Source organism: Trichomycterus rosablanca, chromosome 21 (assembly GCF_030014385.1).
Source record: "Trichomycterus rosablanca isolate fTriRos1 chromosome 21, fTriRos1.hap1, whole genome shotgun sequence".
Taxonomy (NCBI): Eukaryota; Metazoa; Chordata; class Actinopteri; order Siluriformes; family Trichomycteridae; genus Trichomycterus; species Trichomycterus rosablanca.
In genome coordinates, this window is record NC_086008.1 from 19,450,795 (window position 1) to 19,468,818 (window position 18,024).

General features: G+C 42.8%; 1 protein-coding gene across 1 annotated transcript in view; it reads right to left on the reverse strand.

Annotated features, from left to right (window-relative positions):
- fras1 (Fraser extracellular matrix complex subunit 1) overlaps positions 1 to 18,024 on the reverse strand; it is a 119,526-nt gene that overhangs the window by 35,884 nt on the left and 65,618 nt on the right. Inside the window, exons 22-31 of the mRNA XM_063017944.1 lie at positions 17,223 to 17,369; positions 16,980 to 17,126; positions 12,275 to 12,415; positions 11,902 to 12,042; positions 10,928 to 11,068; positions 10,568 to 10,838; positions 10,151 to 10,235; positions 5,415 to 5,735; positions 2,143 to 2,302; positions 376 to 551 (exon numbers count right to left, since the gene is read on the reverse strand). Coding sequence (XP_062874014.1) covers positions 376 to 551; positions 2,143 to 2,302; positions 5,415 to 5,735; positions 10,151 to 10,235; positions 10,568 to 10,838; positions 10,928 to 11,068; positions 11,902 to 12,042; positions 12,275 to 12,415; positions 16,980 to 17,126; positions 17,223 to 17,369 — 1,730 coding nt within the window. The remainder of the gene's footprint in view (positions 1 to 375; positions 552 to 2,142; positions 2,303 to 5,414; positions 5,736 to 10,150; positions 10,236 to 10,567; positions 10,839 to 10,927; positions 11,069 to 11,901; positions 12,043 to 12,274; positions 12,416 to 16,979; positions 17,127 to 17,222; positions 17,370 to 18,024) is intronic.

Genomic DNA, 18,024 nt, shown 5'->3' on the forward strand with positions numbered 1-18,024 from the left:
GAGAAAAAGGGGGTAAAATGCATTTAAAAAAATCCTGGGCAAAAGATTAAGGGTGGTGGCATCTACGCCGGTGGAAAATCAGACCAAATCAAGTCAGCAGAAGTTCCGGCAACACTGTAAGGAAGATACCGTGATTACTAAATAAAACTTCCACCTGGAGCGAATTAATACTCAGTAAAGCGCAGAGATTGCAGGTTAATGAGATGGACATGGTGACACGTAGATCTCCAATGGCAAGGCAGATGGGCATGATTCTGTAAACAGTGCCTCCCCTGCTCATCTCCATATCAGGACGACCCGTTACAAATATCTATCTGTACATGTCTGGTGTAAAAAAAAAAACATGACAGGATCCACCATGTTACAGTGTGTTACCTGAAACTGAAAGGTGTCTCTCTGAGCGCCCCCTCCATAGTGGCGGTACCACACCGTGCCCTCATTGACGTCTTCCTGGGTGAATGTAGAGGTCCGTGTCGTGTCTCTGCTCTCTGGGAAAGCCTGCCACGATTCCACCGGGCCATCAGCTGGCATGGGTGCCAACACGATTTCACCTACAAACACACACGTATTTCAGGTTTAGTGATTTTGCACTCCCTATTCCAACTGCCACATAAACCACACCCTTGGGAAGTAATACACGCCCCTTCTGACACATGTGAAGATCCAACTGCTTCTTTTCACCAGCCAGTGGCAGATTCACATAGAGGACCAAACTCTGCTCTATCCACTGTATCTGTCCACTAGTCATGGCAGCATCTCAACTGGATCTAAACTTGGATCTCTGCAACGTTGAGCTAGATAATAAACCCCCGTGCCTCTTTCTTCAGAAGAGTAGTGTCTGACTTTGAGTGCATTCTTTTTTTTTTGCACCCCACCCCCAATTTTCCTCCCGATGTAGTTGTATCCAATTACCCGAATGCATTATGCTTCCCCTCTACTAATGATGACCTCCACGACACCTGCATGAGGTGAGTTCATATGTGGATCAGCTTTGCACACAGAGAGCCACACCCTGATCCCATATCCCCCATCACCTACAAACACACACCTCCACTATACCACTATACCTGCATGAGGTGAGTTCGTATGTGGATCAGCTTTGCACACAGAGAGCCACACCCTGATCCCATATCCCCCATCACCTACAAACACACACCTCCACTACACCTGCATGAGGTGAGTTCATATGTGGATCAGCTTTGCGCACAGAGAGCCACACCCTGATCCCATATCCCCCATCACCTACAAACACACACCTCCACTATACCACTATACCTGCATGAGGTGAGTTCGTATGTGGATCAGCTTTGCGCACGGAGAGCCACACCCTGATCCCATATCCCACATCACCTACAAACACACACCTCCACTACACCTGCATGAGGTGAGTTCATATGTGGATCAGCTTTGCACACGGAGAGCCACACCCTGATCCCATATCCCACATCACCTACAAACACACACCTCCACTACACCTGCATGAGGTGAGTTCATATGTGGATCAGCTTTGCACACGGAGAGCCACACCCTGATCCCATATCCCACATCACCTACAAACACACACCTCCACTACACCTGCATGAGGTGAGTTCATATGTGGATCAGCTTTGCACACAGAGAGCCACACCCTGATCCCATATCCCCCATCACCTACAAACACACACCTCCACTATACCACTATACCTGCATGAGGTGAGTTCGTATGTGGATCAGCTTTGCGCACGGAGAGCCACACCCTGATCCCATATCCCCCATCACCTACAAACACACACCTCCACTATACCTGCATGAGGTGAGTTCATATGTGGATCAGCTTTGCGCACGGAGAGCCACACCCTTTTCAGCTTTCAGGTTTAGTGATTTTGCACTCCCTTTTCCAATTGCCACATAAACCACACCACAATGACCATGCCACCACGAACAACTGGATATAACCTTGGATCTCTGCAACGTTGGGCTAGATATTTTTTGCACCCCGCCCCCAATTTTTCCTCCCAATTTAGTCGTATCCAATTACCTGATTGCATTACGCTGAGCTTGACTTCCTCTAAACACATGCCATGGTTAAGATTCTTATTGGATTATATACATGTCGCTGTACAGCTGTACCACAGCTCTGAGGATTCAAGAGAAGAACAGTACCATATCTGGGCTGTCCGGCGTCTGTCTGAACGGTGTAGAGGATCTCCGAGTCGGTGGCTCCTTTATACTCAGCCCTCAGATGTTTTTTGGACAGCTGCACCATCCCTCCCTCTCGTACCCAGGTCTTGGGAATGGAGCGCATGTAAGGGGCGAGTCCGGTCTACAGAAACGATACAGAAGCAGGTTTGCAATGTAAATATTACACATTAGAAGCTAAGCTAAGCACAAGTTAGCTACTCATTAAAGAAGAAACTCACTATAGAGGTCTATTATCTTGTCCTTTCATTTCTAGCTTCCTTCAAACTGAGTAACCAATGAGAACTTCTTGACAATAATGAAGTACCTCGTGCTTCCTCACTTATCTCAGTGAAACCTGGATTCTAACCTGTAATCTGAGCACCTCGGAAGGTTGTGAAGGAAACCTGAGCACTAAACATCATTAGCTGCTTAGAAGATAATCAAAAGCTTTACAGGATAGTCAGATGAAAGCTCAGATTTGCAGGGGGAACGCACTGGCAGCGCTTCTAACATGACTATGCTCACCCAAATCTGCAAATCTGGAAAGTCTGCTCCGTGCTACCGATGTTCTCATAACGAGGTAGACTGCAGATGAGGCAGAATCTGCCGTGTAGTCCAATTAAACAGTGCTGGGTGGTGTAATAACCCTGTCATTAGAACCGAAGCCGTCCAAAATATAGCATCATCAAGCCGCTTGGGTGGGAGGCTTCGTAAAGTTCTCAGGAAATTAATAATTCAACAACCAAGAATGCAAAGACACAACATGAACCTCTACATTTATCCAGGAAGACGTCAGTGAGGGCACAGTGTGGTACCGCCACTATGGAGAAGGCGCTCAGAGAGACACCTTTCAGTTTCAGGTAACACCCTGTAACACAGTGTATCATGTATCCTGTCATGTTTTTCTATTAAACAGAGACGAGTACATATTTGTAACAGGTCCTCCTGCCTTGAAGATGAGCAGGGGAGGCACTATTACAGAATCATGCCCATCTGCCTTGCCATTAGAGATCTATGCATCACAATATCCGCTTCTTTAACCAACAATCTCTGCTGAGCAAGGTTTTAAAAGAAGCAGACTAATCAGTGGGATTAACCCTAATCCTAACCCAAGTGTGTATGGGTTTCCTCCGGGTGCTCCGGTTTCCTCCCACAAGTCCAAAGTCATGCGGTCATACCAACTGGTACCAGCTACTACAAATTTTCCTGAGTGTAAATGTGTGTGTTTGTCCTGTGATGAATAGCCGACCTGTCCAGGGTGTTTACTGTCTTACAACCAATGAATCGGACCAACTGCGACCCTGACCAGGATGAAGTTGTGGTAAAAGAAGAGCAAGAAACTGCGCTGGTTTATTTTTATAGACAGAATAGGCACAGGCATCAGAATTTATGGACTGCAAAGTGTTTACAGGCCTCTGAGGCCATCGGCGCGATCTAAATCAGGGATTAATCACCACTGCCAGCCAATAACATTACCCTCTTTACCTCAGGGAGTCTAAACGGTGGGTCCTTCTAGTAAACAAACACAATAGGGAGCGACTCTGACTGTTTAATGAAAATCCTTTTGCGTTCTGAAGCGCAGCAGAAATCAGTCACGTTAATCGCTGATCCACTGCTGCTGTACGACTCTTCCTGATTACTTTAACTGGGTCAAGAGTTTGATTGTGATTATGATTCAGTATGTAGGTCATGATTATAATTCAGTACGTTCAGTACAGGCGTGAATACAGAGTTTCTCTGTCTCTCGTGCTGATTTACAGTGTATTCTTTCATTCTTTCATTTATTCATTCATTCATTTAATTAATATTAATCAAGCATTTCTTTCTGGTCTTTTTATTCGATTTTATTTGAATTGTTCTATCTGCTATTAAAATTATATAATACTACTACAAACAATAATCTATTTATTATTATAATATAATAATATAATATACCAGTGTAATATATTTTATAATCTAATAATATTTATAATATAATTAATTCTTTTATTTAAAAAGTTATATCTGCTATTTAAATGAAAAAGAAATATATAAACTACATAATACTACTACAAATAATAATTTATATATTATTATAATATAATATAACAATATAATATAATATAATATTTTATAATCTAATAATATTTGTATTGTGCTTTATTCTTTTATTTGAAAAGTTATATCTGCTATATAAAATAATGTATAAATTCTGGATTACTACTAAAAATAATAATGAATATATTATTATAATATAATAATATAATATACCAAAACAATATATTTTAGAATATATTAATATTATAATATAATTTGTTCTTTTATTTGAATTGTTCTATCTGATATATAAATATATATAAATTATATATAAATATATAAATAAGTAGATGCTCTATAAATAAACATATAAATTATATAATACTACTAAAAATAATAATTTATATGATATTGAAATAATAATATAATATACCAATATAACTGAATATAATATTTTATAATATAATATTTATAATTTATAATGTATATAATTTATTATTTTATTTAAAAAGTTATATATCTGCTGCTGTATAAAAGGTGCTATATAAATAAAAATATAAATGATATAAATTAATACATATTTCTATACTAAATAAATACATACATAAATTATATAATACTACTACTTCTAATAATGTATATATTTTATTAAAAATAATAATATAACAATATAATTTAATATTATTTTAATGTATAATATAATACTATTCTAAATATTATTATATTATAAATAACTCACTTTTATTGGGAAAATATAATGCATTAAGTGGCTTTCGCATAATAAATGTTTTGCTCTTGGTTCACCGCAAGTGCACGGTGGTCACAGTAGCAGTGGTAAGGTAAGCAGAACAGCCAGAGCCTCATGTGAATGAAAAGAGGTGATACACGGGGCGATCCCTAGAGCCTGGAGAAGGAAAATGCAAACAAAGGAAGCAAAGTGAAACGCTCCTCTCAGTCTAGACATCACCGGGACTGAGGGCGGCACACGTCTGGTCTTGTCGAAGATGCTGACAGAATGTAAGCGAGTAAGAAGTGCTGATAGCATCATTGTGAGGATGTATTAGAGGTCTGTCAAGCATGTGTCATCTGAGGCACGTTTAGGATGTGACATCATCATTGTGTACGCTGGAAAGCCTTCAGGATGGTCGTGCTGCCAAGGAGGCGGTGCAGACAGACACCTTCATGGTACTCAGGTTTTAAGTCGAGCTCGAGCTCAAAACAGAAAGACGTCTGCTCACCCGCTGAGCGACGCTGACGTGGACCAGGACGTTCTGGTAGCTGTGGCCGTCGTTGATCTGCAGGAGCAGTCTGTCCTGCTCTTCGCTGCCGCCGCCGTGAACGTACTGCAGCTGCTCCCGGGCCAGCTCTTCCAGCTTGAAATGGGACACCCGGCCGTCTCCGTGGACCCGACTCAGGCGACCGTGCTGGGGAGGTTCCAGGACCATTAGGAGGACGTCTTGGGGATTGTCGTGGTCCTCGATGCGGAGGACCGACCTCGTGAGGACGACTGCTTCACCAGGCTCTATGTAAAGAGGTTGGTTTGTGACGACCAAGGGTGGCTGTGGGGAAAGGAATGGTTCATTAACATTAGCGAATTAGCATTGGCATCCTTTTTATTGTTATTCACACTAGAAAGCAACTTTAGGTTTGGGTATTTTGGGGTTGTTTGTAGCTACTGGCTAATGTGAGCCAGCACTGTCCAGCTGAAGTTCTGGGTTCACTCTGTGTGAGGTCATTTGTGTATTAATGCCTTATTAGGTGTGTAATGTGTGTAAACCATTGATCCACATTTAGTGGTTGTTTCCAGTGCCAAGTGACCCATACTTCATTCAAGTTTCCAAGTCCCAGTGCAAAGTCCAAGTCCCCTTTTTCCTCCCAATTTGGCATAGCCAATCCACTGCTGGGGACCCCAATGGTGTCCAGTGAGGGTGTATATTCGCCTGACTCCCTCTTTGGAGATGTATGTGCAGTCCATCAATCCCTTCTTATTCCCCCATCTACTTCGGTAGATTTGCACATGAGGTCGGCTTCGCGTACAAAGAGCCACGCCCCGATCACTTGCTGTACAGGCGCCCTGGGCGACCAAGGTCCTTACACCCCAGGTCTTTCCAACCCAGCAGACTGGAGGCCAATTTTGTCTGCTGCAGGTATTAGCCAATTGTGTCACCTGGACCCTATTTGGCTAACCGTTGTAACCAGGGACCAAGCGCAACGAAGTGGGTCACGTGGGGGGAACTAGAAACTCACTCGTTCACTCACTCACTTTCTTAACCGCTTATCCAATTAGGGTCACGCGGGGGTGCTAGAGCCTATCCCAGCTTTTCAATGGGCGCAAGGCACACAGTAACACCCTGGACGGTGTCTACTTTAATCTGTTTGCCCATCGTCTGACATTGGCTTGTATCTTGACCTTGAGTACTTGGATATATCTGCTTTACGTTTGTTAAGCACTGTAAATAAACCTGCTCTTGTGTCCTAATCGAGCCCCATGTCTGTCGAGCCCACATCCTGTTTCAAGACTTTGAAGTATGTCTGTGGAAATTTGTGCCCATTCAGTCAAAAGATGATTGGCTGGGTTGATGTTGTCATGTGGTTCTTTCCAGAGCTGTTCGAAGGGGGCTAAGGTCAGGACTCGCTTTGTGTACAGGTGCACAGTCATGCTGGAACGGGAAAGGACCTTCCCTAAATTTCCTTAATATAATTGATTTATTACACCTGTTGTTCTGTAGGTTTCTGTCATTCGTCTGGAAGGGGTTGTGTTACGTGCCCCCATAAATACCACCCGTACATGAAAAATAACCCTGATTTACTATTTTAGACTGTTTTAAGGTCAGTGAGTGAGAACAGTTGTGGTCAGTGGGTGAGAACAGTTGTGTTTGTATAAAGCATTCACAGTTTTTACAAGATTAAGTGTGTAACAAGCGCTTCAACCCCTTCGCCCGTCCCATACATCTGAACAAGCAACACCCGGGCTGGAAAAAAAACCTAAGAGAACAAGGAATCATGGGGGTTTGCTCTAAGTACAAGGCTGCTAATCTCTCTTTCTGCCTGGTTTGATCTCTGAGTCACACAGGACCACCCAGAGGGGTTCCACATTTCACAGCCAGAGACTGAAAGTAGATAAGAGCTAATTAAAACGGCCTGGAGACGTTTCCTTAAACACAGGCGAGGAGAACTGAAAGCGCTAACGTGAAAGACGGTCGAAAACTTTAGGGTGGGACGAAGTGTGAAGATTTGCTGCAGGCGAAACGAGGCTTTATCACCAGTGTGTGAATTCTCCACTGAAAAGGTGTTGATACTTCAAAGCAGCTCAAACTTCAAAGAGTAAACATATAACGAGGGTCAAAAGTCTGAGACCACTAGTGAAAATGCCAAACCCCAAACCCATATATAAGCTACAGCCCTGGACTGGAGACTAGAAAAGACACTAAACTGCAGACCAAAACAGGCCCTGCACTGCACACAATGCAGTCACCAGAAATCATGATAAAAAAAATCTCTGCCAGCTACTCAATCCATCAGGTGCAACTCTACCAGCTATTCAAGCCACCAGGTGATACTCTGCCAGCTACTCAATCCACCAGGTGCATCCCTGTTATATACTCAATCCACCAGGTACAACTCTGCCAGCTATTCAATCCACCAGGTGATACTCTGACAGCTACTCAAGCCACCAGGTGATACTCTGAAAGCTACTCAAGCCACCAGGTGATACTCTACCAGCTATTCAAGCCACCAGGTGATACTCTGAAAGCTACTCAATCCACCAGGTGATACTCTACCAGCTATTCAAGCCACCAGGTGATACTCTGAAAGCTACTCAATCCACCAGGTGATACTCTACCAGCTATTCAAGCCACCAGGTGATACTCTGCCAGCTACTCAATCCACCAGATGCAACCCTGCCAGCTACTCAATCCACCAGGTGCAACTCTTTCAGCTATTCAAGCCACCAGGTGCAACTCTGCCAGCTACTCAATCCAGCAGTTGCATCCCTGCCAGCTACTCAATCCACCAGGTGCAACTCTTTCAGCTATTCAAGCCACCAGGTGCAACTCTGCCAGCTACTCAATCCAGCAGTTGCATCCCTGCCAGCTACTCAATCCACCAGATGCAACCCTGCCAGCTACTCAATCCACCAGGTGCAACTCTTTCAGCTACTCAATCCACCAGGTGCAACTCTGCCAGCTACTCAATCCACCAGGTGCATCCCTGTTAGATACTCAATCCACCAGGTGCAACTCTGCCAGCTACTCAATCCACCAGGTGCAACTCTGCCAGCTACTCAATCCACCAGGTGCATCCCTGTTAGATACTCAATCCACCAGGTGCAACTCTGCCAGCTACTCAATCCACCAGGTGCAACTCTGCCAGCTATTCAATCCACCAGGTGCAACTCTGCCAGCTATTCAAGCCACCAGCTACTCAATCCACCAGGTGCAACTCTGCCAGCTACTCAATCCACCAGGTGCATCCCTGTTAGATACTCAATCCACCAGGTGCAACTCTTTCAGCTATTCAAGCCACCAGGTGCAACTCTGCCAGCTACTCAATCCAGCAGTTGCATCCCTGCCAGCTACTCAATCCACCAGATGCAACCCTGCCAGCTACTCAATCCACCAGGTGCAACTCTTTCAGCTATTCAAGCCACCAGGTGCAACTCTGCCAGCTACTCAATCCAGCAGTTGCATCCCTGCCAGCTACTCAATCCACCAGATGCAACCCTGCCAGCTACTCAATCCACCAGGTGCAACTCTTTCAGCTACTCAATCCACCAGGTGCAACTCTGCCAGCTACTCAATCCACCAGGTGCATCCCTGTTAGATACTCAATCCACCAGGTGCAACTCTGCCAGCTACTCAATCCACCAGGTGCAACTCTGCCAGCTATTCAATCCACCAGGTGCAACTCTGCCAGCTATTCAAGCCACCAGCTACTCAATCCACCAGGTGCAACTCTGCCAGCTACTCAATCCACCAGGTGCATCCCTGTTAGATACTCAATCCACCAGGTGCAACTCTTTCAGCTATTCAAGCCACCAGGTGCAACTCTGCCAGCTACTCAATCCAGCAGTTGCATCCCTGCCAGCTACTCAATCCACCAGATGCAACCCTGCCAGCTACTCAATCCACCAGGTGCAACTCTTTCAGCTACTCAATCCACCAGGTGCAACTCTGCCAGCTACTCAATCCACCAGGTGCATCCCTGTTAGATACTCAATCCACCAGGTGCAACTCTGCCAGCTACTCAATCCACCAGGTGCAACTCTGCCAGCTATTCAATCCACCAGGTGCAACTCTGCCAGCTATTCAAGCCACCAGCTACTCAATCCACCAGGTGCAACTCTGCCAGCTACTCAATCCACCAGGTGCATCCCTGTTAGATACTCAATCCACCAGGTGCAACTCTTTCAGCTATTCAAGCCACCAGGTGCAACTCTGCCAGCTACTCAATCCAGCAGTTGCATCCCTGCCAGCTACTCAATCCACCAGATGCAACCCTGCCAGCTACTCAATCCACCAGGTGCAACTCTTTCAGCTACTCAATCCACCAGGTGCAACTCTGCCAGCTACTCAATCCACCAGGTGCATCCCTGTTATATACTCAATCCACCAGGTGCAACTCTGCCAGCTACTCAATCCACCAGGTGCAACTCTGCCAGCTATTCAATCCACCAGGTGCAACTCTGCCAGCTATTCAAGCCACCAGCTACTCAATCCACCAGGTGCAACTCTGCCAGCTACTCAATCCACCAGGTGCATCCCTGTTAGATACTCAATCCACCAGGTGCAACTCTGCCAGCTACTCAATCCACCAGGTGCATCCCTGCCAGCTACTCAATCCACCACGTGCAACTCTAACAGCTACTCAATCCACCAGCGAGCCACAAGCCAAATTCCAGTAAACCAGAACAGGTTAACTAAAAATACCATAACCACAGTGTGTGTGTGTGTGTGTGTGTGTGTGTACGTACCTGTCGTGATACAGCCTTTACATTGACAGTCTGTGGTTGGGAGAACAGCTGCGGATCGGCCGCCCTCAGGATGAACTGGCCGTCTCTGAAAAATATTCAACATTATTTTTAAGTTAATGCTCAAATTAAGTTAAAGTTCAAATCTCACTTGTGCTACTGGTCGGCTGGGCGCCCCCTAGCGGGCACGAAAAAATTGGCAACTAAAGTCTGCTGGGTCGGAAAAGACCAGACTAACACGCTTACATGCTGTGTAAGGACCCTGGTTAGTAGCCGAGGTGCCTGTACAGAGGTGGAGGAACGCTGGGGTCGGTGTGTGACTCTCCATGCGTGAGACTGGCCTCACATACAAATCTACTGGTGGAGAAAATGCATAAATAAAAATAGCAAACTAAACTGTAAAACGTCCCCCACGCTTACTTGCTCTGCTCCGTGGAGTGAACGAAGCGCACGGCTCTGTTCTTCACTTGTGCCAGGCTGAACGTGTCGTCCCTGCCGAGCGCTCTCTCTCGTCCGTCCTCGAGCACCGTCAGGTGGCCGTTAGTGGGGGGCTGCAACAGCTGGAGTACCAAGCTCTGAGACTGGCTGTCCGAATCTTTGACCGACAGAAGCGCCGGGTCCAGCTGGCTCACTCCGCCGACGGAGACCAGGAACGAGCCGTTGACGTGGAGCGTCGGAGCGTGAGTGTTTGCTGGAGGTTGAAAAAGAGGCACGTGGTGATAATCGACGTACCGAAATACCGTGCACAGTGCAGGCGCTATTGAGATGGGGAAACGTTACCTCGGCATTCTCTGGTCTTCGTGTCGGCGTAGTGGCCGCGACCGCAGTCTGGCGTGCACTGTCCGTTCTTGAGGAACGTCTTCTGAGCGCAGACGCTGCATTTTTCCACGTTCGCGCACTCCGCGCAATCAGAAGGACATGCTTAGGGAAATAAAAAATGCGAAGAAGTCAGGTCAGGTGAAAGAGTACGGCCCCGATGAGCATTACTGACTGCACTGCTGAGGATTCGAACCCTAGATCCCACTAGTAGTGTAATTTACAGCAATAGGCACAAGGCAGGAATACACACTGAACAAGGGGCTAACTTATTGTGGTGCTGTAGCCACCCCCCTTTCAATCCTCAGATTTTCCAATCATGTCTGTGCGGCCACCTGCTGAGATTCAAACCCACATCTCAGCTTTGATAGGGCGTGCTGCTTAGCATTAATACGCTCCAAGTGGAAGTGTTTCTATTCATCACGGTTTCTTCTGCACAGATTTGCCTGGCTTGGATTAATATTTACTGCAAAACTCCTGCAGTCATGTTCCAATCTCTATGGAGAGTGTTTTCCGAAAGACTTGAGCCTATCAGGGTGCATTCGCATGACAAGCAGCGCTCAAGGTTCACCTGATTGAACTTTGACCTTTTCAAAGCAACTCCAATGAGACGAACTGTTTGATACGACGCGGTAAAATCGTCGCTTAACGTGACATTGTATTAAAACAGTGAGTGAGGAATTTCATTATGCTCCTGTGTCCTTCTTTTAGTACATTAAACCACGTTTAGCTTTATTTTTAACGACAGGCGTTTTAGACTCTTTTTAAAAGCAGATTCTCACAATTTCTCAGAACCCCGAGCTGGAACACAAGTTTAAAAGTGAAACAGTGAGAACAAAACAGCTAAACACAGAAACACTTGGAGCTTTAGAGTGGATTTGATGGTTATTTAACACAAATGCAGATGTTTGAGTCTGATTAAAATGTGAATTACTCACCGACACACTGACGTGCAGCAGAATCGAGGACGTAATGGTTACCGCACTTGGACACACACTGACCGTTCAGGACGGCGTAGCGCTCCTGGCACCGAAGACACCGGCCAGGTCCGTCGCACCGTTCGCAGTGATCATCACAACCTTGAGGAGAGAGACAGAACAGCCTGGTTAGTCTAGTTAGCATAAATGAAACAGCATTTTCTATTTGCCAAGGTCAGGACTGAAATGTCTAGGCGCCCAGTGGCCAGGACAGAGCCCTGACCTTCGCCCCATGAATCCTAATGTATTAATGTATTAAATGAAAAAAATACTGAATGCTAAGCATATTAACATTAACATATTATAGAAGGGAATTATGTAGTCAGGCACTGACTGAGGCATCTCTCGCCGTCCTGGTAGGACCCTGGAGAGCAGACCTGGACGCACACTCCGTTCTGTAGGACGTGACCTTCCATACACTGCAGACAGTCACTACGCGACGGGCCTCGGCATGCGTTACAGCTCCAGTCACACTCTGAAACACACAGAAAAAGAGGCGTCAGATCGGACAACCAGCCAGCCAGTCTGATGAACGGACGGACAGACGGACAGACATACAGACACAGAGACGAGACTGATAGGAAAGAGATCAGGGCCCCGTGCCAGCAGCTGGAGCGCCTCCATGCTCGACTTGTCAGTCTCTCAGAATTGCCACACCGGATCTCTATAGTCCAGTTAGTCTTGGTTTGCCCAGAAATCGACTCCGGTCTTGATTTTCTTTCCCCTCACAGCGGGTTAATCTTATTGATGTGGGCCAGTTTGGCTTGGAATGAAATCAAGAATGTTAGTATTCAACACACAGCTTATCTCTCCTCCTGATACCCAGTCAGCAGCCGTTACCAGAGAGGCCAGAAATGAAAACCATAACAACCAGAACAGCATGTATCCACTGTATTATTTTCTAATTTAGATCGATTTTCTTTTGTTCCGTCCTCATTTTTTATTTATTGAGCATGAGTCACTATATAGTGTACATTCATTCATATACAGTGTAAATTCATATACTTGTTTGTATTGTATGTTATTATATCGTGTATGTTCATATGTTTGTATACAGTGTATATTCGTATATGCATACATGTTATATGGTAATATACAGTGTATATTCATATATAGTGTATAGTAATGCATTCATATTTTTTGTATGTATTGTTTGTTAATATATAATGTAAAATCATATATAGTGTATATTCATATATTCTTATGTATTGTATGGTAATATATAGTGTATATTCATATGTTCATATATTTTGTATGGTAATATAAACTGTATAATCACATATTCATATGTATTGTATAGTAATATATAGTGTATAATCATATATCCATATGTATTGTATGATGATATATAGTGTATAATCATATATCCATATGTATTGTGTGATGATATATAGTGTATAATCATATATCCATATGTATTGTATGATGATATATAGTGTATAATCATATATCCATATGTATTGTATGATGATATATAGTGTATAATCATATATCCATATGTATTGTGTGATGATATATAGTGTATAATCATATATCCATATGTATTGTATGATGATATATAGTGTATAATCATATATCCATATGTATTGTATGATGATATATAGTGTATAATCATATATCCATATGTATTGTGTGATGATATATAGTGTATAATCATATATCCATATGTATTGTATGATGATATATAGTGTATAATCATATATCCATATGTATTGTATGATGATATATAGTGTATAATCATATATCCATATGTATTGTATGATGATATATAGTGTATAATCATATATCCATATGTATTGTGTGATGATATATAGTGTATAATCATATATCCATATGTATTGTATGATGATATATAGTGTATAATCATATATCCATATGTATTGTATGATGATATATAGTGTATAATCATATATCCATATGTATTGTATGATGATATATAGTGTATAATCATATATCCATATGTATTGTATGATGATATATAGTGTATAATCATATATCCATATGTATTGTATGATGATATATAGTGTATAATCATATATCCATATGTATTGTGTGATGATATATAGTGTATAATCATATATCCATATGTATTGTATGATGATATATAGTGTATAATCATATATCCATATGTATTGTGTGATGATATATAGTGTATAATCATATATCCATATGTATTGTATGATGATATACGTATAGTGTATAATCATATATCCATATGTATTGTATGATGATATATAGTGTATAATCATATATCCATATGTATTGTATGATGATATATAGTGTATAATCATATATCCATATGTATTGTGTGATGATATATAGTGTATAATCATATATCCATATGTATTGTGTGATGATATATAGTGTATAATCATATATCCATATGTATTGTGTGATGATATATAGTGTATAATCATATATCCATATGTATTGTGTGATGATATATAGTGTATAATCATATATCCATATGTATTGTGTGATGATATATAGTGTATAATCATATATCCATATGTATTGTATGATGATATATAGTGTATAATCATATATCCATATGTATTGTGTGATGATATATAGTGTATAATCATATATCCATATGTATTGTATGATGATATATAGTGTATAATCATATATCCATATGTATTGTATGATGATATATAGTGTATAATCATATATCCATATGTATTGTATGATGATATATAGTGTATAATCATATATCCATATGTATTGTATGATGATATATAGTGTATAATCATATATCCATATGTATTGTGTGATGATATATAGTGTATAATCATATATCCATATGTATTGTATGATGATATATAGTGTATAATCATATATCCATATGTATTGTATGATGATATATAGTGTATAATCATATATGGTGTATAATCATGTTTATTGTATGGTAGTATATTGTGTATATTCATATATTAGTGTATAATGATATATAGTGTATATTTATATATAGTGTATATTCACAGTTATATATAGTGTATATTTGTATTTAGTGTATATTTATATATAGTGTATATTTGTATTTAGTGTATATTTATATATAGTGTATATTCACAGTTATATATAGTGTATATTTGTATTTAGTGTATATTTATATATAGTGTATATTCCTTTTCTTCCAGTCTTTTATCACTGGTCATAGCGTAAGGACAACTCACACTACCTGTTATAACCATGCTGGGGTCACTGCAGTGCTGAAAGTGATCATGATCCGTCACCCAAACATCATCTGATCAGTCGGGGGATCACTTTTACATGATAAATGGTTTACGGGAGAGTTTGTGTGTGTGGGGGTGTGTGCTGGGTTTGGGTGACAGTCTACAGAGCAGCAGACATGCTGTAATGAGTAGCTGCATCTTCAAAAAGTTGTAAATATCTGTATGGAAGGTGTAGCTAATAAAATAATCGATGACTGGATGCAGTCGACTTATTCAAAACACGTTCGGTTCTTTTAAATGAAATTGCCAGTTGAAAGCAGTTTCATTGACTTCCCGGGGTAAATGTGCCCCTGGGGGAATTCCTGCTGCTATCTGTTCTGTTCAGATCTGTTTTAGTCTTTTAAGTTTACACAACAAGCACACTGGTGGCTGCAGAACCTCCCAGAAGGCATTGCAACAAAAGATACACGAACACTAACAATAAGGCATGCAATACTTTCAAAACAGTGAATTCTGGATTAAAAATCGACCCCTTGCTGTCCATCATCATAACTTGCTGATGAAATCTGACAAGGGACGCATTTTTAACTGCATTGCAGATCTGCTGGAAACCAGTGCTAACGTTTCAGGGTAGCACGGTGGTGCAGTAAGAAGGACCTGGGTTCGATTCCCCTGGGTCATGGAGTTTTCCTCCCACAAGTCCAACTGGAGCTACTAGACATCTGCCCTGTGATGGACTGGCGACCTGTCTGGGGTGTTTCCTGCCTTTCTTCCAACGAATCGCCCCCACCATGACCCTGACCAGGATATTGCGGTGGTAAAGCAGACACTGATTAAATAAATGAATGTTTCTATTTCTCTCCCACCGCGTCTCTAATCTACGCAGGCACGTATTTATCTTTCTCCTGCTTTAATCTTTCCTTCTTCTGCTTTCTCCTAATCCAGACTTTGAACTGAAGAGGTCAAACAGGAGAGAGGCTCATTAAAGCATCCCTCTCCGACCAGACTAACAACAGAAAGCGTTCGCAACACATTTTCACTAATGAAAGAGCTGAATTTCTACCCATAATGCTCATTACGGGCTCAAGACGCATTACACACAATCGCGCAGCGTACAGACTAATGTAGCATAATGCGCTGGTGTAGAAAAGGGTTCGTTAAATGATACTTGCTGATGTGTGATGGAATTACAATTGAAATTGGCGAGCGGAGCCCACCTGCCGTGGAGCTCGGCTAATCGGCGGGACTCGAATACAGAATAATGTCCTCCTGCCTTGCCATTTATGACCGGCAGAGGGGGCAATATAGGCGCATGATTGACATGTCAGTTCCTCTTAAGTGACAGTCACGACAACTCAATGAGTGTTAATACGCTCCAGGTGGAAGTGTTTCTATTAATCATGGTTTCTTCTGCACAGACTTGCCAGCTCCTTTGTTAGAAGCCTGTTTTTCTTTTGGAATCGTGATGCCAGGCTCAGATGCCAGGCTACACAAATACTGCAGTCATGTTCCAATCTCTATATAAAGTATTTTCCAAAAGAGTTAAGCCTCTTAAGAGAGTATTAACAGGGGATGGGAAGGGGGGCAACTTTATAATAATGCCTATTGTTTTACAACATTTACATTTAAATTTTTGGCATTTAGCAGACGCGTTTATCCAAAGCGACTTACAGTACAGCTACAGTATACAGTTTGAGCAATTGAGGGTTAAGGGCCTTGCTCAAGGGCCCAACAGCAGCAATCTGGCAGTGGTGGGACTTGAACCAGCATCCTTCTGATTACTAGTCCAGCACCTGAACCACTAAGCTACAGCTTGCCATTTACAAGATGTTCGGGGGTTCGAAATAGTGTCGGTGATCTCACCTCTGCAGGTGTGGGTGCTGGTGTTGAGATAGTACTGCTGGGCACAGGTTTCATACTGGCACTCGCCGAACAACAGAACCTTCGCCGGGTCCTGGCAGGACGTACACACGCCCGGCATTTCACAGCTCAGACACTGTCGGTCGCACACTGTAACACACACACACACACACACAATGTAATGTACTTCGGGCTACATTCCAGTACGATACAATATACACAAGTACAGATCTAAAGAGTACATACTGCGACACACTCCGTTTCCGTCAGCGTAGTATCCTATAGGGCATCGAGACACGCACGTACCGGATGGGGCCAGCACACCCGGGGCTACACAGGAAGTACAGGACAGAGGTCCCTCCCCACTGCATTCGGCACAGGAAGCATGACATTCTGGAAAATCACAGAAAAAGGTGTCACACTCGAACCCACTTCAGTGAGGCTGTTCACTCCAGGTTCCTCCTAAGCAACAGTCATGACAGCTTGATGAGTGTTAATACGCTCCAGGTGGAAGTGTTTCTATTATTCACGGTTGCTTCTGCACAGACTTGCCAGCTCCTCTGTTAGAAGCCTGTTCTTTCTTTTAAAACTGTGATGCCGGGCTCAGGTCGGTCTTTACTGCACAAATACAGCAGTCATGTTCCGATCTCTATAGAGAGTCTTTTCCGAAAGAGTTCAGCCTATCAGGGCGCATTTACATGAGAAGCGGCAAAACCGTGATGTTGTTTCCTATGGGGTGTGGCGCATTGGGCTTGTGATTTTTATCCCATTCTTTATGGCTGTTCACTTAATTCTATCTTACCAGGTAGTTGTAGCCTAGTGGTTAAGCTACTGGACTAATAAAGGCCAAAAGGTTGCTGGTTCACGCCCCACCACTGCCAGGCTGCCACTGTTGGACCCCTGAGCAAGGCCCTTAACCCTCAATCGCTTACACAACGTAATGTCACAGTTGTCCTTTTTGGCCACATTGTGCCAAGATTGTTCTATTTAAACACCCCCCCCCCCCCCCCCTATTCAGTCATATCTGTTTCCCTTTTGTTGGAATTAT